Source organism: Bactrocera tryoni, chromosome 4 (genome assembly GCF_016617805.1).
Source record: "Bactrocera tryoni isolate S06 chromosome 4, CSIRO_BtryS06_freeze2, whole genome shotgun sequence".
Taxonomy (NCBI): domain Eukaryota; kingdom Metazoa; phylum Arthropoda; class Insecta; order Diptera; family Tephritidae; genus Bactrocera; species Bactrocera tryoni.
The window spans coordinates 44,914,773-44,938,848 of record NC_052502.1 but is presented as its reverse complement, the minus strand read 5'-3'; the positions used below and the strand labels follow the sequence as shown (position 1 = coordinate 44,938,848).

Sequence of the window (24,076 nt, the reverse complement as noted above, 5' to 3'; positions counted from 1 at the left end):
TGAACAGTAAACAAATTGGAGCGTCATCTGACGTTACAAATTATGACAATTGCATCGTGGTTGGCAATGCCATTGAACAGATGTCACTGTCGATTGTAAATGTTCGCGGAAGAAGAAGCACAATATTAGCTGAGTATTTGACACGTCAATTATATTTCCACAATACATGTTTTCTTGAAAATTACAAAATTAAATACAATTTGTGTAATCTAAACAACATTTGAGTGTATTCCATATTTGTGCACGAGTTGTATAAATCATATTTATTTGAATTAATTCCCTAAATAAGTACAGAAAAGACCACTTGATAAATTTGTGTAACAAACATGGCGTTGGCCGAGGGACCTTGCTATACAATCATCAACTCGCCGGACATCGAGGTACCGAACGAGATGCAACTTAAACAAGACCTCGAAAAGGGAGATACCAATATGAAAATCGAGACATTGAAAAAAGTTATACAAATGTTATTGAATGGAGAACGTTTATCTGGTCTGATAATGACTATCATCAGATTCGTGCTTCCGGTACAGAATCATCAAATCAAAAAACTATTACTCATCTTCTGGGAGATAGTGCCGAAAACCTCAGCAGATGGCAAACTTTTGCAAGAAATGATATTGGTGTGTGATGCATACCGCAAGGACTTGCAACATCCCAATGAATTTCTACGCGGCTCAACTCTACGTTTCCTGTGCAAACTAAAAGAGCCAGAGCTTTTGGAGCCACTCATGCCAGCCATACGTGCTTGCCTTGAACATCGTCATTCCTACGTTCGACGAAATGCAGTTTTGGCCATTTTCACCATATACAAAAACTTTGATTGGTTAGTGCCAGACGGTCCAGAGTTGATTGCTAATTTCTTGGAAACTCAGCAAGATATGTCTTGCAAGCGAAATGCTTTTTTGATGCTCTTGCATGCTGATCAAGAACGTGCACTCAACTATCTGGCATCTTGCATTGACCAAGTTAACAACTTTGGTGATATTCTACAATTGGTAATTGTTGAACTCATCTATAAAGTGTGTCACGCCAATCCAGCAGAACGCTCACGTTTTATACGTTGCATTTACAATCTGCTTAATTCATCATCAAATGCTGTGCGTTATGAAGCGGCCGGCACACTCATTACACTATCGTCTGCACCAACCGCTATTCGTGCCGCAGCCAGCTGTTATATTGAGTTGATTGTCGGTGATAGCGATAACAATGTCAAACTTATTGTGTTGGATCGCTTAATTGCTATGAAAGAAAATGAAAATATGGAGAAAGTAATGCAAGATTTAGTAATGGATATACTACGTGTATTGGCAGCACCCGATATCGAAGTGCGACGTAAGACGTTGGCACTTGCCATGGATTTAGTCTCTTCACGCAATATTGAGGAAATGGTTCTGGTATTAAAGAAAGAAGTTTCTAAAACCCATAATGTTGAACACGAGGACACTGGCAAGTATCGCCAATTGCTTGTACGCACATTACACTCTTGCTCCATAAAATTCCCTGATGTGGCCGCAAATGTAATACCCGTTTTAGTGGAATTCCTTTCCGATACAAATGAATTTGCTGCAGCTGATGTGTTGATTTTCATACGTGAGGCTATACAGAAATTCCCCTCACTACGTGCACTTATTATCGAGCGTTTAATTGAAGCATTCCCACAAATAAAATCGTCGAAAATACATCGTGCCGCAGTCTGGATCTTAGGTGAATATGTAGACAACAAAGAGCAGATACTCGAAGTAACCGAAACCATAATACAGACATTGGGAGAAATACCGATGGTTGAAGCGGAGCAAAAACGTTTAGCGGGTGAACAAACCGATGAGGGGCAGAAAGCCACTGAGCCCAACACGGTTTCTGCTGGCAATAAAGTCACCTCGGATGGTACATATGCCACCCAAAGTGCTTTCAGCTTGGCGCCGTAAGTTGAATTTTCTTTCATTGACCAAATAATAAAATACCTTTAGTTTGGTAAAATTCTAATTTGTTTTACGTTCGCAGTGTCGCAAAGAAGGAGAAACGACCACCACTACGCCAGTATTTAATGGATGGTGACTTCTTCATTGGAGCTGCACTCTCAGCCACTCTAACTAAACTAGCACTACGATATGCCGAGTTGGAAGATGATATGGTTAGTAATTGATTAGCTAAAATTATATAACTTGACACAACTAAACATTCTATCCTCCTGCAGCGTCAACAAAATCGTTTGACTACACAAGTTATGCTCATTATGAGTTCCATATTGCATCTTGGAAAATCCGGTTTCCCTACCAAACCTATCACCAATGATGACATAGATCGTATCTTCATTTGCTTGCGCACATTGAGTGAACGCACCAAAGAGGCAGTCGAAGTATTCCAACATTATTGCCGTGACGCACTTGGCAAAATGCTGGATGCCCAACATGAAGAGGATCAACGCATTTTGAAAGAGAAACAACGTGCTGCTGCTAAGGTACAACCTGACGATCCGGTTGGATTTGCACAACTATCTAATGGGCGTGACAATCAATTGGGCGAGAACGTGTTCGAAACTAGTTTGAATCAAGCGTTGGCCGGCACAAAATCAACCAATTTGAGTGACATCACTTCGCCAAATAACAAACTCAATAAGGTAACACAATTGACCGGCTTCTCTGATCCAGTCTACGCTGAGGCTTATGTAAATGTCAACCAATACGACATCGTCTTGGATGTATTGATTGTAAATCAAACAAGTAAGTGCTAAAATTTGTTTAAAAACGAAAATCGCTCATACGAAATCTCTTAAATCACAGACGATACGCTACAAAACTGTACACTCGAGTTGGCAACTTTGGGTGATTTGAAATTGGTTGAACGACCACATCCAGTTGTGTTGGCGCCCCATGATTTCTGCAACATCAAGGCAAATGTGAAAGTGTCGTCCACTGAGAATGGCATAATTTTCGGAAATATCGGTGAGCAGAATATTTAGTTAACTTGCGTGTGCCTGAGATTATTTATTATGTATATTTGCAGTTTACGACACGAGCATCAATACAAATGTCGTTGTGCTGAACACCATACACATTGACATTATGGATTATATCATACCCGCTTCGTGCACTGACACTGAGTTTAGACAGATGTGGCAAGATTTCGAGTGGGAAAATAAGGTGCGCATTTTAATTGATAATAATTGTATAAATAATTGATGTACTATTTGTAACTTCATTAGGTAACGGTTAACACTACATTCACCGATTTGCATGAGTATTTGAAGCATTTGTTGAAGAGCACCAACATGAAATGTTTGACTCCGGAGAAGGCACTCAGCGGCCAATGTGGATTTATGGCTGCAAATATGTATGCGAAGTGAGTAGTTAGCTTGGCCAATGAAACTTATAAAAATCAATGCATTAAATGTCTATTGTATTCAAGATCAATCTTTGGTGAAAACGCCCTTGCCAATTTAAGCATCGAAAAACCTGTGGACGATCCCGATTCCAAGGTCACCGGCCACATACGCATACGCGCTAAAAGCCAGGTACTATTAAAATTAGCAAATCAAATTAATTTTTTAACTAAATATTTGTATTTTCAGGGCATGGCACTAAGCTTAGGTGATAAGATCAGTTCGTCGCAGAAACAGTCAGTGCAGGCTGCTTAAATGCTGACAGACATGGCAAATTGTTCTTATTTAAGTTTGAACTCTTAGTGTATTAATTATATCCGTTTACGAAATTCATCATTTCAAACTTAGTGCATTACTGTATGGGTGAAAACTTTTTCTTATTGTTTAATTATATTTGATTTATTTGTGTTGCCTAAAATAGCGAATATTCGCACACAAAGTACTTTATACGTTAACATGTATGTAAAACCATTTATTTGTTAGTATATCATTGCTATAAAGATTTTGAAAAGCTTATAATTCCAGCTATTAAATAGAATAAAAAGCAACGCTTTATTTTATGTACGAGAAATAAAATATTTAAATATATACTGCATACTCCATACACCATACACCGATTAAAAATATATGTATGAAATTAAAATTTAGAAAAAAAAATGTAATCTTTTTTCGGACAATTAAGCTTGACTTGTAATTAGTGTGTGTGAAAGTGTTTCATAGCGAAATACATAAATACTGAATTTATACACACACGGAAGAAGAAGAAAATCGCTAAACTTTCATAGCACTTTACATAGATATGCGGGATATGCACAGTTAACTTCGATCTTTTGTATGCCATCCGCTAATTCACAACACCTCATTGAGCCTCAGCTCATAAAAAAATCTGTCGATCTACTTGGGGTAATAGAGTCGAGTGACCCATTTCGCGGAGCCTTTTCGCAAACTTTGCTACTACTTTAGCAATTTGTGCGCAAGGAATCAGTATTTACAGTTTTTCACCGATCAAAAGCCCTTTTCATGCATAAGAGACCTACTGAGTTTACAGTAACTGATTTACCGTTAAATATTGAAACAAAATTAATTTTTAGCTTCTTCTCGCCACCACTGTCAATAATCTTTTACAATATTTTGATGCTTCAAAAACTCAGCAACTCTGCTAAACAGCTGTGCAATGTATGCAAAAACATTTGGAATGTGTGCGATCACTCAACTCCACGGTAAAAAAGTTGCACCAAAAAATGGCCCCAACTGCCAGTGACTTACTTGGGGAAAGTGGAGCAGTCGTGTTTAGTTAGCGGTGCAGCAACTACTTAATATAAATAATTAAGCAAAGTGTTAATAAATAATATATTTTTTTACTTGAAAATGTTTGTTGAAACATGCATTGCACCTGTAAACATTGCACTAATCAAATATTGTAAGTAAACTTTCACTTTTCAAGCCATACATACATATATACATACAATACATAAGTAGTTAACAGTTTTTAAATATGACTTTATTTAAAGGGGGAAAACGACATGAGGAACTCATATTACCCATCAACGACTCGCTCAGTGTGACCCTTAACACCGACGAGGTAATTTCCATTTGAATATACTTATGTTTAATTCCTAAATGTAAATTATTGTAAACAAAAACCTTTTGTTACGGAAATTCATTTTAGATGTGCGCTAAAACAACAGCAGCTGCTTCAGCTTCCTTTAAAGATAACGTAATGTGGTTGAATGGCGAAAAGGTGCCATTTGAGCAGAACGCACGGTTAATGCGTTGTGTGAAGGAATGTAAGTTTATTGTCGAAGTATTATGGATATAAGTTTTTAAATTTCAATATTTTAGTACAACAACTTGCTATTGCTAAAGGAAAACTAAAGTTCCCCATAGATTGGAGGCTACACATAGCATCGCGTAATAATTTTCCTACTGCTGCGGGCTTGGCGTCAAGCGCAGCTGGTTACGCTTGTCTTGTATATACACTTGCGCAACTGTATGGCGTGGAAAATGAAGAATTGACGACAATTGCTCGCCAAGGAAGTGGTTCTGCATGTCGCAGCTTGCACGGCGGTTTTGTACGCTGGCGCATGGGTACACGCAATGATGGTAGTGATTCAATAGGCTCTCCCGTTGTAACGGCAGAGCATTGGCAGGACTTTCATATCATCATATTGGTGGTAAACGATTCACGTAAGAAAACAAGCTCGACTAACGGTATGAAACGTGCCGTAGAAACATCAGATTTGTTAACATATCGTGCACAACATTGCGTACCACAGCGTATAGCGGCAGTGATCGATGCAATAAAAAACCATGACTTCCCTAAATTGGCAGAAATTACTATGCGCGATTCGAATCAATTTCATGCTATTGCCTTAGACACATTTCCACCATGTGCATACATGAATGATGTGTCACATGCAATTGTGGACTTTGTTCACGCTTTTAATAAAGCAGCAGGCGAAATAAAGTTGGCTTATACTTTTGATGCCGGATCAAATGCTTGCCTATTTCTTTTAGAAAAAGATGTAAGTGCTGCATTGGCGGCAATACAAAACAGTTTTCCGAATGATGCGGGAGACAGTGTAGAATATGTTAAGGGCATACCGATAAAGTGTGAACCCAAAGAGGTACGTAGAAATTTATATGAATTTATTAAGACTTTTTTTTTTAAATATAATATATTTTTTTAGATCGACGCCTTCTACAATAATGGTACTTTACCTAAAAATGATAAGAATCTTTTTAAATATGTAATTCATACAAGGATTGGCACAGGACCACAACGTCTCGATGAAAGCAAAAGCCTTTTAAATATCAGTAATGGCTTACCACTTGAAAATTAAGAGTAAAAACGCCTTTGGGATATATTTCATTTAAGTCATAAGCAGAAAAATGTAAACATTGTGATCGCAGAGCAACTGTTCAATAAATATTTTCTATACATATATCAATAAATAATAAACGAAACTAAAATTTTTTTCTTCCATCGTATATGAAAGTGCGAAAAGTGTGTACTTTGGAAAACTGTAATCATTCATAAAAGTAATTTTCTAAAATGATTTTTTTTTTTTTATATTCATCGAAATTAAATAGAATATTAATTGGGAAATTTATTTAGAGTTTCGGCAACCCTATTACCCCATCAGCTATCTTATCACCCCATTCGTTTTCGCCGTTTTTGTTTTCATTTGCTAATCGTACTCCAATTACGTTCGTCAGCTGATTGAGAGCCACCAGATCAAAAACTGAATAGCGCAAGTATCGCCCAAATAGATTTCTAGGTTTTAGCGTTTTATTCAATTATGTAAATTTTTTGAAACATTTTTTAGTGAATGAGGTTTATTTAGATAGGTTATTATGCATTGTTATGGAGGATATTAATTATGTGTAATATTTTGTGGAAAAAAGAAATAAAGTTGATTTTATATTTGCCTTGGTATGGCAACGATCACAATCTTTTCACACATGCACCCAAACGTGAGCTTGAAAACTTATTCGTTCGTGTCATTATTTAGTTGAACGGGAAGAAAACGGAAAATATTTAATTTCTTGATCATAGACCTTTTATAGGACAGAATTCGTAATAAAAAGTGGAAAATTACTTAAAAATTGATTGTGTTTTACGTTGGTAGGAGAAGTACAAAAGGATGTGCCCTTGGTAAAGAGTTAAAAAGTGTTAAAAATTAATATTGTAAGAAAATCAGAAGTTTTACAAAATGACGAGTTAGCCAGCTAGTGACGACGAAGGTAAATGCCAGCGCTAGCGTTGACACAAACGGCTAGCTAGCCAGCGCTGGCGTACACATGACAATAGCATTGGCAGTGGCAGTGGCAGCAGCGTGTGATTTGTGTTGTTTAATTATTGCCTAGCCGCTTGTATAATGATACAAGATGCAACGATGCCGTACAATGAAGTAGCCGAAAAGAAGCAATAAATAATTAAAGGCATATGTGTGTGGTGTAAGCGAGGCATCGGAGACTGTGAATGATCTACATGCAAACAGTGATCAATGTATACATATTAAAAAAAAAGGAATTACTATCCAAACCAATGCAAAAATGCATTTGTTTACAGATTCCAGACTGATGTGTTGCAAATCTATACAATATGCATATCAAGACGTTGATTGAGTGATAGCATTTAAAGAAAAAGCTTAAAAGTGATAATGCATTGGACGGCTAATCTGTTTTATTATTTGTAACAATTCATCCGCACCCGTCTACTTTATATCGCTGAGCTGTGTATAAGTCAGTTATTACAGTTTTATTGGGAGGCAACAAGAACAGATATATAATTTAATCTTGACAGTTTTAATATCTCCATATATTATTTTGAATAATGTTTTTATTCCATTCTAGTAGGGCCCGAATTTATTTATTTATAAAAAAAAAAAAACCGAGGAAAAAGTTAAAAACGGAAACTTGACTCAATACGTATTGATGGTCAGGTTCAAGTTCCAGTTATGGCATTTCTAACGTGAATATTTTCATATAAATATTTGTTTGCGTGTGTAGACGTATGTACATACAAAACATTTACGTATCTAGCAAATAATGCCGCCAGTCAATTGGCACTTAACCCTTTTCGACATGACCTCCTCTGCATCTCTCCCCTGAAGTTAACAAGTTTAGATATTTGTTAACATATAAAAATACGCATATGGTATATGTATATCATGTTTTCATGTTGTTGGTTGAAGTATTACGTTTAATATGTTATGTCGTAGTAAAATATACATACATAAATGTCTAAAACTAACACATTTAGGAAATTTTCTATTAACATTTTAGCGAGACGATAAAACGTAAATTTAGAAAGTAACCACGCAAAATTGTATACCGTTATAACAATGTATTCAAGAACGATACATTTAAATATGAGTTTGAACTTCGAAAGTGGGTGCAAATTTGTAAAAGTGTATATGTACTTATATGTACTGTTGCTGCTATAAATTTATGCATTGCCCAATATAGCTGCTTATCCATTCTTTTAATTTGAGTTTTTCGCCAATTGTATAAGCAAATAATGACGTGTTCTCTAACCACACTATGTTAATCCTCAATTGGCTATGGTTGGTTGGTATTCCGATTGCTTCTTTTTGTTTTATGTTGTTTGTTTTTTTTTAACCGCAAACAGCAGTCGAAAAGCAGCAGTCAGCATTGGTAAGCATTCGTAGCTTTGAGGAGTGATAACATTGGAATAAGTGTGAAAAAATAGAATTCAAATTTTGTGTTTACTTTGAATTTTGCGTTTTTTATCGCCTTGGAAATACTTTTTTTGTGTTTTGTTTTCGAAGCAGCAAATCATGATGAGTGCTTTGGCGGTTAAATTATATGTAGACACTACATACATACATACATACATATGTATGTAAATATGTGAAAATATCACTTTAGCAAAAATATGTACAATTTATATTATGTATTAATTGATTGATGTTTGATTCTATTACAACTATTAACGTAGATACTTCCACAGAAAATATTTTTTTACGTTTTTTAAATTTGCTAATGAATATCGGTATTTGTATTTTTCCACTTTGCGACAACACAGGAATTAATGTGCTCTATTAAGTATGTACATATATTAACAATAATGTTTGTCTCAGCTCACGTAAGCTGAATGGATAGGAATTTATATCCGATTCGGAGATCTTTCTGACCTAGAGTAGAACTGATATTAACCGTCTCACAAATTTGAAATTGGCACCTTGCCGATTTATAACTGTATTTATGATCAATAGGCACCAATTCTCACAACAGTCGGTAAGTTTTTGATTAAGTTTTTCATCACTGGAGCAACGTCTTGCAGCAGGGTTGCTCCGTTTCCTCATGACTCATGCTGGCATTGAGTCCACTCGGCCCGGAAGAATTTTTTTTTAGCATAACCTGGCGACCTACGCTAACTTTCGTATCAGACCATCTGTCCATAGTTATTTCGATCAAAAAACCTCCCGTCTTAATTCTGTGAACAACCATACCTTCGTTAACTTTAATAAAGCTTATGCATCACAGAATTTACCTAGAGCACCTTTAACACGCTACCACTTTTCTACGGACGTAACCGTTGGCGAACGTCAATTCCGCAAGGTGATCGCAGATGCTATCGCTCGCTTCAGCCCTGCAGGAGAGCTCGACACCTTACGTCATGCTGATCTCAATGATCCCCAAATAAAGGATCTCAATTTGGAGATTCGGCAAATAGCAAGTTAACACAAGTGGGCAAAATGAATAGAATAATGAAGTCTTGCAACCGGTGTGAGTAAACTTTAGACTACTGTCAATGCTTTGTCTGTCCAATTTAATGGCTATGCCTCTTCGAACCCGAGCTATTTTAGCCGGCAATTTACACTGTACCTCTCGGTAGACAAAGCCAAACGACGAGTTACCTGTCGGCTGCGCAAAATGCTAAAAGATTGCAAACCACTTTTCTTCACCGATGAGGAGGTTCTGAGTGTTGTCAATAAGGCAAAATCGTCCAAATCCATTGACCCTCATAGAATTAATATGCTGATGCTAAAGCACCTCGACGGGAGTAAGCTTCCTCAACAAGGTCCTCAACCTGTCGCTGATCACTCTTCAAAAACTCGGATGTGATAGGAAGAGTGGTCCCACTACTGAAACCTTCGAAACCCAAGGTAATAGTTCATGGTCTCAACTAAAAACAACCCAGCGAGGGTTGAAAAGGTAGACTACATATGAACTACCTGAGTGGTCGACATCTCTTCAACATCTCGAAACTCTCTCAACAACCAGAGGGTCAGAGAACCACCTCATACGCCGATGATTGCACGATAATGACGTCGGGAATGGAATCGCTTCCTCGCTGCACGTAACCTAACACTCTCCTTGATCATAATATTGCTGTCGATGGCGTTGAAATCCCGACTGTCAAAAGCCCTAAGATTTTAGGTGTGACATTCGACAGCTTGTGCTCCTTCACTCCTCACACGACCGCGATAGCCGGCAGCACATGGGGAAAAAGCTAAAGAAACGTTGCTGGCAACATACAAGGCAATCGGCTGGCCGGTCCGCACTAATATGTTTGCATGGATGCAGTGAAACGCAGACGAGAAAGCTACAGACATGTTAGAATTCTACACTCCGGACTACAACGGGGTGCCTCTTGATGTCTCCCATTGAACATCTGCACAGTGAAACCCGCATTCTCCCAGTTAAGGAACATATTGAACTCCTCTCTCAGCACGTTTGCTGGGCCTACTGTTGGATGAGGCCGATGACAACTTTTCTGAACCTTTCCATCTTAACTTCACCGCGACCATGCGGTTTACGAATTCAAAATGAATTCGATCTTTCTACATATATATGATTTATCTAGTGCTAGGTTTCCAATGCTGCAAATTCTGTGATATAAGGTGATTTATAGTACGTAAGACACAACTAAATTGGAAATTCTTTACTTCCATTGATTTCAAGTTTGAATTCAGTTATAAAGTTCCATATTTGAATGAATGAATGATTCATATAATATCTCAAACATAAAAAATCCTTCTGTAATTTACTCCTCTAATTGAAAGCTCGGGTATTCCCACTTTTCGCATGTCATGTGCTCCTTTTATCGATAAGTTATAATAAATGTATTTGCGAAATAAAAAACCGGTAAAATTCCTGCAGCATCTGATGCATTTTTAAAATTATATTTTTATGTTAAACTGTTTTGTATAATTGTATGGGTATTTCTTTGTTCATACTTTAAAATTATATTATATACAACAACCATATATGTACATACATACATATGTATTAATAATGAATAATTGTAGTATTCATAATTTTTGAATACGAAAATCACGAAACAATGTTTCGTTACAATTTAAGTTCGACTGCCTAATTAATATATGTAAATAATGCATATATACACGCATACATACATACCTAAATCCCATTTATATATATAAAGATATATATATTTGTATGTGTATATATGTAAATGCAAAGCTCTCTTTGAGAATTTGCGCTTAACGTTTACATAAATAAGGTGGGGGCTTTTACAGAGGGGGATTGATTGCTTTGAAAACTGTTGTTTGAAGCGTGTACTTGGCAACTCATGAGATGTCGATTCCGAATACATTTACATATGCACATATATTCAGAGCTTAGCTTTTTCTAGCGCTCAAGCACGAACGCTTCGTCAATAGCGGCAGCTCGAATTCTCCAAATTCATACTCGTATCAATTGTTATAGCTTGTTCATATATAAAACAAATTAAACTTACATACAAACTATTGTATGCTTGCACTCACTTTTGGGTTACGAATATTGTAAGCAACTGTTTGTACACAGTCATATATACATACATATGTATGTATTTAATATAAATGTGTAATACATGCAAAAGTGTGTAAATATTGGAATAAGTACAGGTATCTTTGGAAATTAATTTTGTTTGTATCTTCTCTGTGTTTCTTGCAATATTCGTGCGCGTGCATATACGACGACGTACCGGCTGCTCGCAGTACACCGTCAGTCAGCAGATAACAAACAAGACAGTCGAACGTTCGCCGCCGAGTGAATACGGAACAATTTGTGGTTTAAATCAGTTTTATGGATTTTCTTTGTGCTTTTTTGTTCAATTATGTGTTTTCGGATTTGAACTTCACGCATTAAAAAACAAGCAAATATTGCATCTGAATAAATGCAATAATTTGTGGATATTTTTGTTTTTGTGAACTTCAAACTAACAGCAGGCGAACGCGCGCTGCTTATAGCGTTATAGCATTCAGTGCAAGTCTACGCTATTAAAGCACGCTCTAAGCTGCTGTTAGCAGGAGAAACAAACAAAATCACGCGCAACACAAGTCAGAGCACGGCGAACGACCAACGGCATAAAGGTCAACTGGTCGCCAAATGTACGGAGTCAGTGTCAGCCTATTTGTCATTTAGCAAAATTTCAATTTTATTGCAATTTTTTAATTGTCTTTACAAGTACTATCTAAAATACATATGTATGTATATATTTTATTTGTATTTTTCTTTATCTTTACAGGTAGACGTTGTCATCTCGTTCCATTAAATTAGCATTCTATTCAAATATTTATTGTTATCAATATTTGTTTGCCGAAGTTGTTGTTGTTGTCGTTGTTGTTTGCGCAAAATAACACACAACTCACAAGCAAACACCCATAATACACTTGAACTGCACACCTAGCGGCAGCGTACGATACACCATGCAACGCAAACTGTTGCTCTATGCGCTGCTCTTCTTGGCAGTGACGTCGCAAAAATGTCATGTAGTCGAAAGTGGCGGCCCACCCAGCGACACTATGGGCACAATAGCCGCCAATCGCTACAATGCCGAGCAGCAGCAGCATCAACACCAACAACAGCAACAGCATCATCTTCCCACGGCGGCGCATCATCAAGGCGGCACTGGCGGTGGTGGCGGCAGTAACAGCGTTGTGCCGGCGCCCGCAGCGCCAACGGCTGCCACACACGCTTTATACCATCCATCGCCGTCTGGCAGTGGCCACATGGAGCATCGCAATTCGTATAATCTGCTAAGCGAAGCAATGTCGCAGGCTGTCAGCAATGAATTCAGTAAGTACACACAAACATACATGCATACGCTAATGTAAATGTCGGAAGTGAATGACGAATTTGTTGATCGGCTTGATCTTATCTACTAAGAAACAATATTTTTGCATATACACACAGTCACAATGAGTGAATGTGCTGTACTTAGTTACTAATGCGAAAGTTGAAAGTTGTGAATGTAGCTCTGTACGTATTTAATTTTTTTTACTCATGCTTTTGTTTTAATTTCCTTTTTCAAGTTATTTTTAAAGCGGCAGCATGCCTTCACAAAGTGCTTCAAATTTTGACAGCACTATATTTTATCATTTACATCGATTAATTATTTCCCAAAAAAAAATGATAATCCGGTAAATGTGACGTAATGCTCAAAAGAATTAGCTCGTTAAAGATTAATTACATGCATTTGCAAAAACAAGAAAAAGTAAATCCAATAATATCTTGCTTTGATTCATGAAACTGATTTAATTATAAATATAACCTTTAAGGTGCGAAATGCATAAGCCAAACGATTTTTACCGATAAATTGCTGCGATTGACGCAACAGTTTAGTTTTTATAATTTTTGTTTTGAGTTGCGCCCTTTTCTTACTGCCTGATGTTCTGGCATGCCACCTGTGCGTGATATATAAGAAACTTCCCCGATCAAATGACATTTTAAAATGGAACTGAAACCTTCGAAACAGCTTTTGTATGCTCTATATAAATATGCTGCAGTCAATTATTGGACTTTTCTATTAAATAATGGAAATAAAAGTGGAAGTGATAACCGGTATAAAAAATCAAAGATAAAGTGTTAGAAAAAGGTTATTGGAAAAATTTTTGGATGTTTTTGAAAAGTGCAATTCAAATTTAAGTAATAAAAATTTTGTGTAAAAATAATTAAAAATAAATGTAAAAAAAATAAAAATTCTAAAATTTTTTTTAATTTTTATTTAATATTTTTATATTTAATTATAATAACGGAAATATTAAATTTTGCGCGTATCAATCACTGATAATGACTTGAAATTTGTCCCCACCTTACTTTGCAAAGTAATTACAAAAAAATCTGACTTCAATAAAGCATAAACAAATGTGCACTCCCATCACACAATGCATCATTAATTGAGATAGCAGGCTTTAGTGTCAATTAATTGCCAAACTACGTTTCGATAAAAATAGCGATCATTAAAAGTAATAGAAATATATATTTTTGATAACGGTTGTGGCCAGGCCATTTTTCTTGTTAAAGGCGTGGAAGCAATAAGTTTTTTTTTGTCACCAGTGCACGCTGGTCGGGTCAACATCTACAATATAACGCACTTATGTTCCAACCTATTTTTTATGGTTTGTTAGAAAAATGCTGAACAAAAATCTGTTCGCTTTTGAAACCACAACGCATCGAACCTACTTTCTATTAACGTACGAACAACCCAACTATTGCTAATTATCGCTGCTACACACCCATACGCACACCTACAAGCAAAAATTTTACCAAAGGAAATTAATACTGCTTAACCGCAGGTGACTCCCGCGCTCCTTTTTTTGCTTATCTGCAACAATTTGAATAAGCCAAATTCTTATTTATGATTTGCTTACGCACTTGTCGGCAAATAAAAGGAGCAAGCAAACAAACAAAAATAACATTATTAACACACATTTGTACATATACGCGAAATATCACAATTAAGCGTTGGCTTTTTTATTATTTGCTAAAGATGCGCGCAAGCTTGTAAAATTCCAACAGTGTCTTGTGTTTTCTGCCAACTGGCTGCCAAACGGCACTATCTCAATTATTTGCCTTCGCCAGGCTTTGATACAATAAATATTTATCTCTCTGCATTTAATTATTATTATGTGTGTATTCACACACGCACATGTGTGCTTGATTCTAATTATGTGTGCGTGCCTGTGTGTTTGCAAGTTATTGGACTTGCGTAAAAATATCCCACTTGGAATGAGCATGTCACACTATAATTTTATTAATATTTCCCCATTTTTTTGTATTTTTATCCATACAAAATGACACAGGTTCACTGGGCAGTGGTTCGGCGGATGGTGCTTGCCATGCAGACGATTTGGATTGTTATAGTGGCAATGTGCAGGATCGTTTGGGTATGGAGGCTATACGTACGCTGCATCGTCAGCTCGATGATGACGACAATGGCAATATCGATTTGAGCGAATCGGACGACGTAAGTAAACAAAAAACGAAAGCTGAAAAAAACTCTTTTATTATTACACTATGGTCATTGGTAATAAGTTCTGTAACTAATTGGCTTAACTTCTGTGCTGTATTGTACCCATAACAATCTCGTTGGTTTCTTTAGTTTTTACGCGAAGAACTCAAATACGACTCCGGTTATGAGAAACGTCAGAAAGCGTTCCATTTTAACGATGATATGCACATTTCCGTGAAGGAACTGTGGGAGGCGTGGCTACGTTCGGAGGTTGGTTGCTCCTTTAACGAAAAGTTTCTTACATTAATTCTAATTATACTGTTATTATTTTGTATATTTTTCAGGTGCATAACTGGACCATGGAGCAAACTTCAGACTGGTTGGCGCAATCAGTGCAACTACCACAATATGTCGAACTATTTCGTTTGCATAAAGTGACCGGTGCTACATTGCCAAGGTAAGCCATTTGATTTTTTTTTACGAGTTCAAAAGTATTTTAAATGCAGAAAAAAGGCAAACAAAAAAATCCAAATAAAATAGCACTTAAATAAAAAAAATTGCTAAGCAAATATGCACTATAAATCATACTCAAATTTGTAGCTAATAAAGAGGGAAGTATGCCAAATTTGCACTCACCTACATACATACAAAACTTTTAACAATAAAAAATCAAAATTAAAAAAAATCTGTCTGTCTGTAAAAAGCGCACGAACTTGCGAAATTTCCGTGGCAGTTTTTTTCCAGCACGTCACACTTTTTGTTTAGGCAGAATTTTTAATAAAAAGAAAAGAAATTATTGCAAACATTGCTCATTCTTCCACAAAGTTGTTATGCCTATCAAGTAACGGCGGAGAGATTGCATTATTTATATAAAAAAATTATATTATAAATTTATATGCACACATACACACATATGTATGTATAATAACATATTATATTATTGTTTGCGCGTAGCAACAGTTTAGTGGCATTAATTATATATTAGCATAACTAATGGATTCTCTGAGACGATTTTTTGTGTCGGAAATATACTGGCAGATTTTTCATTGCCTACTTGAGGGAGGGTAACGTAAAAAAGACTTTTTGCGAATTTATTTCTTAAATATGGATTGAGTACTTTTATTCGAACGTCTTGAGAAAAAAACGCTTTGCGGTGTTAACTCGGCTGGAAATTATCCGGAAATAAAAAACCAAAAAAAAAAAATATTCAAATAATAATAAAATCTTAACCCCCCCATCGTTTTCTGATAATTTTTTTATTTAATAATTTTGGGCGGCGATTTAAAGTGATAACTGCTATTTTCCATATTTAGAACAAAGTTTAAAGAATAAAAAAAATTAAAAAAAAGAGTTAATTTATTTTAGGAGGTTATCGTAAGTCGTGTTTCTACTGACATCAGAATTGGTCATAAAATCAAACATTATTTCACTCGAGTGCGTTTTTTTTTAGGCTACGATCATCAGGAAATTCGAACATTAACCATAAAACTAAGGGTTCAAAAAATTGGCCTTTTTAGCAAAAATGTTCGCTTTTTTCGCATTAAAAATGCTACATACTAATAAAAATAAAATTTTCTTTAAGTCCTTATTCTAACTGCAGTAGTTTTGTATGCCTTTTTAAATAAAGTCTAAATAGAGAAATCGGTTTATTACTTCTTCCGCAATGGCTTACAGCAATTTGGAAAACATGGCTTAGAGAAAAGCAGATGCTTTTGGAATTTTGTAATACTTTTCTTAGAGCATATACCTATCGATCAATACAATAAAAAATCGATTTTTTTTAAACGTTTTCTGTTACTTCTTCCTTAAGCGTGTTTGACATTAAAACATTAGTTTCAAACTTTGTTCAATCTGACGAAACGATCCTCTTCGTAGTAGTCACTCACTCAACCCACTAGCCTACTGCTTCAAAAATTAATTTATGTTTCTTATACTCATGTGGTTTATGACATTAAACAGTAAAACCATATAGCTCAATATAAAGTTCTACTAAATTACATATCAGGTTACGAAATTGTTATGAATTATTATTCCCATTTCACTTGCATTAGTTCATACGGTTATAACGTTTCAGACAAAATCTAACAAATTCATGCTTTATTACGAATTCAAATGAATTTTGCTCGCAGCATAAAAAGCGATTACGATTTTAATAATCTTAATCTTATTTGCATGCCTAAGTTGCTCTGTCTATATAAATGCTATTTATATGTTAAAATAGGCTGATTAGAAGTCATCCGTTTTTATTAAGCGTTTATCAGCAAAAATATGACATAATTTATAATGAAGTTTTTATTGTTGTTTTTAGAAAATTAAATGATGAATGAACAGTTGTTTTATTGAGTATAATTTCTTTGATTTGAATATAGAGACTTCTTTGACTTTTTCTTGAATTTCAATCTTGATGTATTATAGAAAACTCCATTAAATTATTACAAATTTGTAAATAATTGTCATTTTAACTATCTGCGCATGACAACGCCAATTAATATTTTGCGCTTATCTATTTCATCTTTAACTCAAATAGCTAATAAAGGTTTGAGCTTAATTTGGTCTGTGGGAAAATCACTTGAGCCTAATTTGATACGATTTAATATTTGTATTGTTGACGTTAACTTGTAATAGAATAATTTATATGCAGAAAAACTTTATAATATTAAAATAATTCATGATTTTTCAAAAATAAGTTTTTTTATTAAAAGAAAACACATACCTAGTATGACAACCTAAAAGAAAAGTATATTTCTACATACTTTAAATATGCGCAGTAAGATGCTAAAAGAAAAAATTCAATATTTTTGAAGTTACACGCTGCAGCAGCCGGAATGGCTACTCTGTTAGAATATACTGTTTGATATTAATTACCAAATTTGAAAAAAAAGATAATTACGATTATTATCTAATATGAAAAATATAACATGAAAAAATAAAAATAATACATATGTCAACAAATATTTATATAATATAGAAAAATATATTAGTTACGGCATACGATTAATTACCTTATATGAAAAAAAATTAATTATAAGATACCATTACATTAAAATTAAAATAACATTGCCCATTATTTCAACAACATTAGGACCACTAGAACTCTAGAATAATATTCGAAAATACATATATAGTGTAGATTGTAAACTTTTTTGCAACTTTCAAATTAAATATGTATACCCACAAAATAAAAAAATAACTAAAAATAAGCCACTAGGGGGAACTAATGGGGGAGTGATTGTCGGGTGTTCCACAATTGGAACGCCACAAATATAACGGCAATAATAAAAGGCATCAAATTGTCATAGAATAATAAAGGTAAGCAACGAGGAGGCAATGATTTTTCACTAATAACAATAAAAAAGCGGCAATTATATAGCGGTGAGACTTTTTTGTAAGCTTAATTTTTGTATTTCGTGTACGTACATATGTATGTGCAACTTTGTGACAATGGTGTAGTAGTATTGGTTGGAACATGCAATTAAACCAACAACTACCGAGGCATGCACAGTGAAAAAGTGGGCGCCCACTTAATGGGTTATTGTGCGAAACCAAATAGATTTTTGTTTATAAATATATACAAACCGACATATGTTTAAATGTATCTGCGAATGTGTAAGTGGATAGCATGCTGAATCATTGGAATTATTTTTGTGTGAAGTTAATAAACTTACAGTTAACGTTTTTGCAGTTTATGTAGCATTATTCGCAAAGCGGCAGTGAGCGAAAAGCAACAAAAACGGAATATAAAAACAAAAATAGAAAATTAAAAAAGCTTTACTATTCGTAAGTTTGGCCTTCAAATCTGCTCATTTCACTAAAAAAAAAAATAATAATAATTTGACTATAAACTTCTCGCAATTTAGTGTATTCTGACACGCTGAACGTTTCGTTGCCTTTCGCTTTATTTACAGATTGGCAGTAAATAATATGCACTATGTGGGCAATGTGCTGGGCATAAAGGATCCCATTCATAAGCAGAAAATTGCGCTCAAGGCGATGGACGTTGTGCTATTCGGACCGCCGCGTGGTATGCCAAACATATAAAAACATTTTTCTATCAATAACACTAACATTTATTTATTCAACTTGTATGCTTTTGCAGAGACCGGCACACGCTGGAAGGATTACATTTTAGTGACGCTATTACTCAGTGCAATTATTGGTTGTTGGTATGCATATCAACAGAATAAGAATGCTAAAAGACATTTACGACGTATGGCTCAAGACATGGAGGGGTTGCAGCGCGCCGAGCAGAGTTTACAAGAGATGCAAAAGGTGCGTAATCATACATATATTGGCGATCATAAGCATGCGAAGGGAATCGTTGTTTCGATTAGGGGTTTAAACTCAATATTGGAGGATTAAGTTTAACTGTTTCTTCTTGCAGCCGTGCGCCAAAATTTTGTCTGTTTCTCAGTCCCTAGATTATTATTGTATTTCGCTATAACTGCCTAAATGTAGGCAAAACTTTTTCGAAACCTAGTTTTTATATTAAGCTAATAGCATTTTCTTTTCTCGTTGAAAATGTTGGCTCAATATATGGCAACATTATATAAATGTTCCATTTTTTACATGACAAAAGAAGAAAAAATGCCAACCAACATTTGCAATATCCATTATTAAACTTAACAAAACTGATCGATTCATTATAATTAGTAGTAAAACTTGATTTAAAAAAATAACTATCAAAATCGAAAAATACGCATCAGACCCTTAAACTGTAAAAAAGGCAGAAAATTGTGCAAGCTTTTCAGGTTAGAGGGCAGCATTCTGCGAAAAGAAAACCAGCTTGGGCATAAAGCTGAATAAATCCAATTGTGAGAAAAAAACCGATTTAGTAATTTCACGGTAGAAATATTTTTTTTTTAATATTTCGAAACAAAAAATTGAATGGTGCATACAATTAGGCGCATTCATATAAAATATCGGTAACTTGCCAATATTTAACCGAAATTGTACGACTAATGTGTTAATACTTTAATTATTATAATTATTTAGTGACTGTAATAGTAAATAGTTGTTACCAAATTGCGTGTTGTTTAGCAATAATTAATTTTTCAAAAGCCTTATTGCGAGCTTCGATGGCTGAAATTATTAAAAAATCGTATTCATAATCGATTACAATCCACATCAGTTGTGTAAATGTCAATTAACGACTAATATTATTTAATTATTACTTTTTAAGTATTAATTCAATTCACTTCTTATAAATTTTTCTCTTACAAATTGAATACTTTGAGGTTAAGACTCATTCTATAAAAATTTAAGCTCAATGTTCTCTAAATTTCTGCTGTTTTCCCCCTCTCTACAGGAATTGGAACGTGCGCGCATGGAGCAAGAAAATGTTGCTACCGAGAAAATGGATTTGGAACGTCGACTTAAAGAGGCTCCCACACTTTCATCATCCAGCTCTGATCTGGAGGTGCAAAAGTTGAAAAAGGAAATCGAAATATTACGTACTGAACTGTCACGCGCCGAAATCGAATTGGTGGATAACTGCTGGACACCGCCACCACAACTACAATCCTGGCTGCAATACACCTACGAATTGGAAAGCAAGAATCATTTGAAGAAACGTGTTTCAGCCGAAAAGCAATTGCAATCAGCGCGGGAAGCCTGTGAGAAGTTGCGTAAGAAACGTTCAAGCTTAGTTGGTGCATTCGTGTCGACGCATGGCAAAAGTATTGACGATGTCGATCGCTCCATTGTGGAGGCGCGCAATTCGCTCAGCGAGGTGACGAACGAGTTGCAAGAACGTCTGCATCGTTGGAAACAAATTGAGAATTGTCTGGGCTTTAATATTGTCAACAATAATGGTTTACAGTATCTGGAGAATGTGTTATACAATCGCAATGGCGGTAGCAGTGTTAGCTCCAATAAGGGTTCACGAGGTAATTTTTAGAGCAAATCTTATGCGTGCACATTATACGAAATTGCTTCGGAATAATTTTAATTAAATTTCATGATATTTTAGGCCGCATAACGAGCAGCAGCGATGATTTAGACGATGAATCTGTGCAAGGTAAGCCCAATTTTGACCACTTCAATTTGTTCTCGACTGAATGATGCAGCTGATGAGGCGTGGCACTTCATCACACAAGCAAAAAAACAATAAAGAAACATGTATGTAGCTCAAAAGCAAAGCAAAAGAAGTCTACATACATGAATATTTTCCAAAAATTGAATTGGCAGCGCAATATCTAAAACACACATACGCCTACAGTCCATATGTAAATTAGTGGATTTTGCACATACGAGCGCTATAGAGTAAGCGTATATCCAACAAATATACACATTAAGCAATATTATGAGCGCCATTAGATTTGCCACATTAACTTAATCTCGAAGCATAGCGGCAAGCGTGTTTCACAACGTAAACTAGCGAACAATTTTACATATAAAGTATATACATATATATATATATATGAGATTTTTTCACATTAGCTTGTACTTTTTGGTTAAATTGTTTTTGTCATAAAATGCCTCATTTAGTTATTTAAGCCTAAAAAGCTGTAGTTTGGTGCTAGATAAGTCAGAGAAAGAATATAGCGCTAGTAGAGGTTAGTGCTAGTGAAAAGAGTAGTGCCTTAAGAGAAAAAGTTATTTAATAATAAGCATAGTAGTTAGTTGCTCAATTTGATGGAAAAGCTAGCAGCAGCAATGACAGTATACCATATGGAGTTAATGATAATAAATAGGCAGATATTGGGCTTAAGTTAGCGTTTATATAAAATATAGCTTAGGTATATACATATAGTACATACATATATTTTTTATAAAGCCACTATTTTAAATAAATAGTTGTTTTTATATAAAAGTTTATTTAAAAAATGTATTTGAGCAGTTTTAAAGCATTTATTATATGAAGCAAAAGGCAGGAGTGTGTCAATTTTTCGAGTAAAAAATTTGTAATACAAAAAATTTTGATTGCAGCAAAACTTTTTTCTTTAATCAAGAATTAAAATTCTAGTTAACAAAAATTTTTTTTGAAGACTTTTGCTTATTTTTGTAATTATTTTTATTTTTTGTTACTAATTTTGTTAAAACGGCGTAAGCGGTGTCTACGCCAATAAAGAAAAATGTTGCAGTATTTAGTTGCATATTAAGTGCTCCCTCTTCTAAGTTTTTGGTTTTAGCATGTTTTCAAGTTTCTCGTCTCAAAAATGTCCTTGAAATTCGGCTCTAGATGTATAAATCAAACATTCGTCTGCATTTCGTTAAATTTCAATCTACTTTTTCGTTATTATTTGCATAATTTGCAAATAGTAATTTGAGAACTTAAAAAAATCTCAGAAATATTCATCGTTCATCTAGAATGAACAAAAGAACCTACACATAATTCCGAAAATACTTCAATGTACTTGGAAAAGATATTCCTTCGATTTGGGTATGAAAAACTATATTGTAAAATAATAATTTTTAAAATTTTGGTAGAAGTTAATAAAAAGTGATTCATATTATTCCAAATTCTTTGAAAAGTGTGATTTTAATATGAAAATTTGAGATTTTGTATTATTGTTATTTACTGAAATCTAAAAACAGCTGATTAAAAAATGTGTTATTAGTTTTTATTAAGTTTTCTAAAAAAGGAAGCACTGGCAATAAATGTATTTCACGTACATATGTATATATTTATATATTTTTTGCATTTTACTTTCAAGACGATACAATATTTTCAACTTGAAATTAATACAGAGGCAATAGTGAAAAAAACAACAAACACAAAACTGAAATTATAAGGAAACAAGTGAATTCTATCACTCATATGCCGTTTTCACTAATACATATATGTAAATGTTTCCATATGCAATTTTTTTTTTAATTTCTGTCAAACAACAATTTGAGTCACTTAAAAAATGCCGAAAATGGAAATGTTTGAAGACAGTTATGTTTACCATTTGTGGTCTTCCTAGAAATTCCATACCAAATTAGGTTTTAAGTTGCCAATAACCCGTTCATGATTTATACCACACAGTGGGAACGCTTATATGTACATAGTTATTTATGTATGTATTAAAATAATACAGAACAAGGCAACGTGTTTGCGTTGCTTTTTTTGCATGACCAAACAGGTGTCAAATGTATAAAATTATTATAAACAAAACAGGCGTGGTGGAGCATGTAGAAATGATTCTGAATTTCACAGGATACATACATATAAACAAAATTATGCATATTACAATTTGTGGTAAAAATATTACTTTCAAATTTTTGGAATTATTTACACGCACACGCCTTGCCTTGCGCATTCACAACGCTAGTGTTGTAGTTTAATAGATATTTATGTCTAGGTAGTTTTTCTTTATAAATTGCTGGGCTGCTATTTTAGGTGCTTAATGAAAGTGTGCGGAAAAGTATAACGGAAAATAGTGATAATTTCATACACTTGTCGTAAATTGAACAAAGCCAAACTAGTGCCACGCCAAATGAATTCAAATTGAACGTTAACGAAATTGCAAACAAAATCAAAGAATATGCAATATTTCCGAACGTAAAAGTACTATTAAGCTTTTGAGTTGTGCTTAACACTTGCCAAATGATTTTTTTGTTATTGTTAAAACAGCTATAAACAATAAGCAATAATCAGCTGAAAATTATACACGTATAAGCAATGAAATTTTTAATTGCGCACAACGATGACGCACTTAAAGTCAACCAGTCTCGTTTACCACACACAAGGTTTTTACGAATATTAAAAAAAATTAAATTTACGAATGTTCAAAAAAAAAAACGGAGTAGAATGAAAGAAATACTTATTGGCGCAAATACTTAATGTACACAATAGCTGTTAGCGCATATACACACGGCAGTCTCTACACATACACTCACATATTTGCAGCGTAATAGTTTTTTTCTTAGTTTTACATATTTTTTAATACAATTTTCTGTATGATTTTTGACATATTATATGCAGTTGTGAAATAAGTAAACTATAAACAGACACATTTAATTGTTATCTACCAATTGTTTATGTTTAAAAAGCTGCA

General features: G+C 34.5%; 3 protein-coding genes across 8 annotated transcripts in view; all 3 read left to right on the top strand.

Annotated features, from left to right (window-relative positions):
• The first annotated feature begins 119 nt into the window (after window positions 1-119).
• On the top strand, window positions 120-3,837 carry LOC120774082 (coatomer subunit beta). The gene is made up of 8 exons (XM_040103410.1): window positions 120-1,924; window positions 2,005-2,134; window positions 2,198-2,723; window positions 2,784-2,945; window positions 3,007-3,143; window positions 3,206-3,342; window positions 3,409-3,514; window positions 3,572-3,837. Exons 1-8 carry the CDS (start codon window positions 327-329, stop codon window positions 3,635-3,637), a joined length of 2,862 nt encoding a protein of 953 aa, XP_039959344.1. The 5' UTR covers window positions 120-326; the 3' UTR covers window positions 3,638-3,837.
• Window positions 3,838-4,588: 751 nt separating this feature from the next.
• On the top strand, window positions 4,589-6,344 carry LOC120775823 (diphosphomevalonate decarboxylase). Its single transcript, XM_040106178.1, has 5 exons — window positions 4,589-4,802; window positions 4,894-4,964; window positions 5,052-5,169; window positions 5,225-6,009; window positions 6,073-6,344. The coding sequence occupies exons 1-5, from the start codon at window positions 4,751-4,753 to the stop codon at window positions 6,223-6,225; spliced, it is 1,179 nt and encodes a 392-aa protein (XP_039962112.1). The 5' UTR covers window positions 4,589-4,750; the 3' UTR covers window positions 6,226-6,344.
• A 536-nt stretch (window positions 6,345-6,880) lies between these two features.
• LOC120775624 (stromal interaction molecule homolog) overlaps window positions 6,881-24,076 on the top strand; it is a 33,202-nt gene continuing 16,006 nt past the window's right edge. For 2 of the 6 annotated variants that reach the window (XM_040105876.1, XM_040105873.1), the window contains exons 1-9: window positions 6,882-7,040; window positions 12,390-12,940; window positions 14,947-15,110; window positions 15,246-15,365; window positions 15,440-15,552; window positions 19,001-19,116; window positions 19,192-19,364; window positions 20,401-20,980; window positions 21,064-21,111. In XM_040105876.1, coding sequence (XP_039961810.1) covers window positions 12,571-12,940; window positions 14,947-15,110; window positions 15,246-15,365; window positions 15,440-15,552; window positions 19,001-19,116; window positions 19,192-19,364; window positions 20,401-20,980; window positions 21,064-21,111 — 1,684 coding nt within the window. In that variant the 5' untranslated portion in view covers window positions 6,882-7,040; window positions 12,390-12,570. Of the gene's footprint in view, window positions 7,041-11,866; window positions 12,260-12,389; window positions 12,941-14,946; window positions 15,111-15,245; window positions 15,366-15,439; window positions 15,553-19,000; window positions 19,117-19,191; window positions 19,365-20,400; window positions 20,981-21,063; window positions 21,112-24,076 lie in introns of those variants that run through there. The other 4 variants (XM_040105878.1, XM_040105877.1, XM_040105875.1 and 1 more) reach the window with 4 other exon arrangements.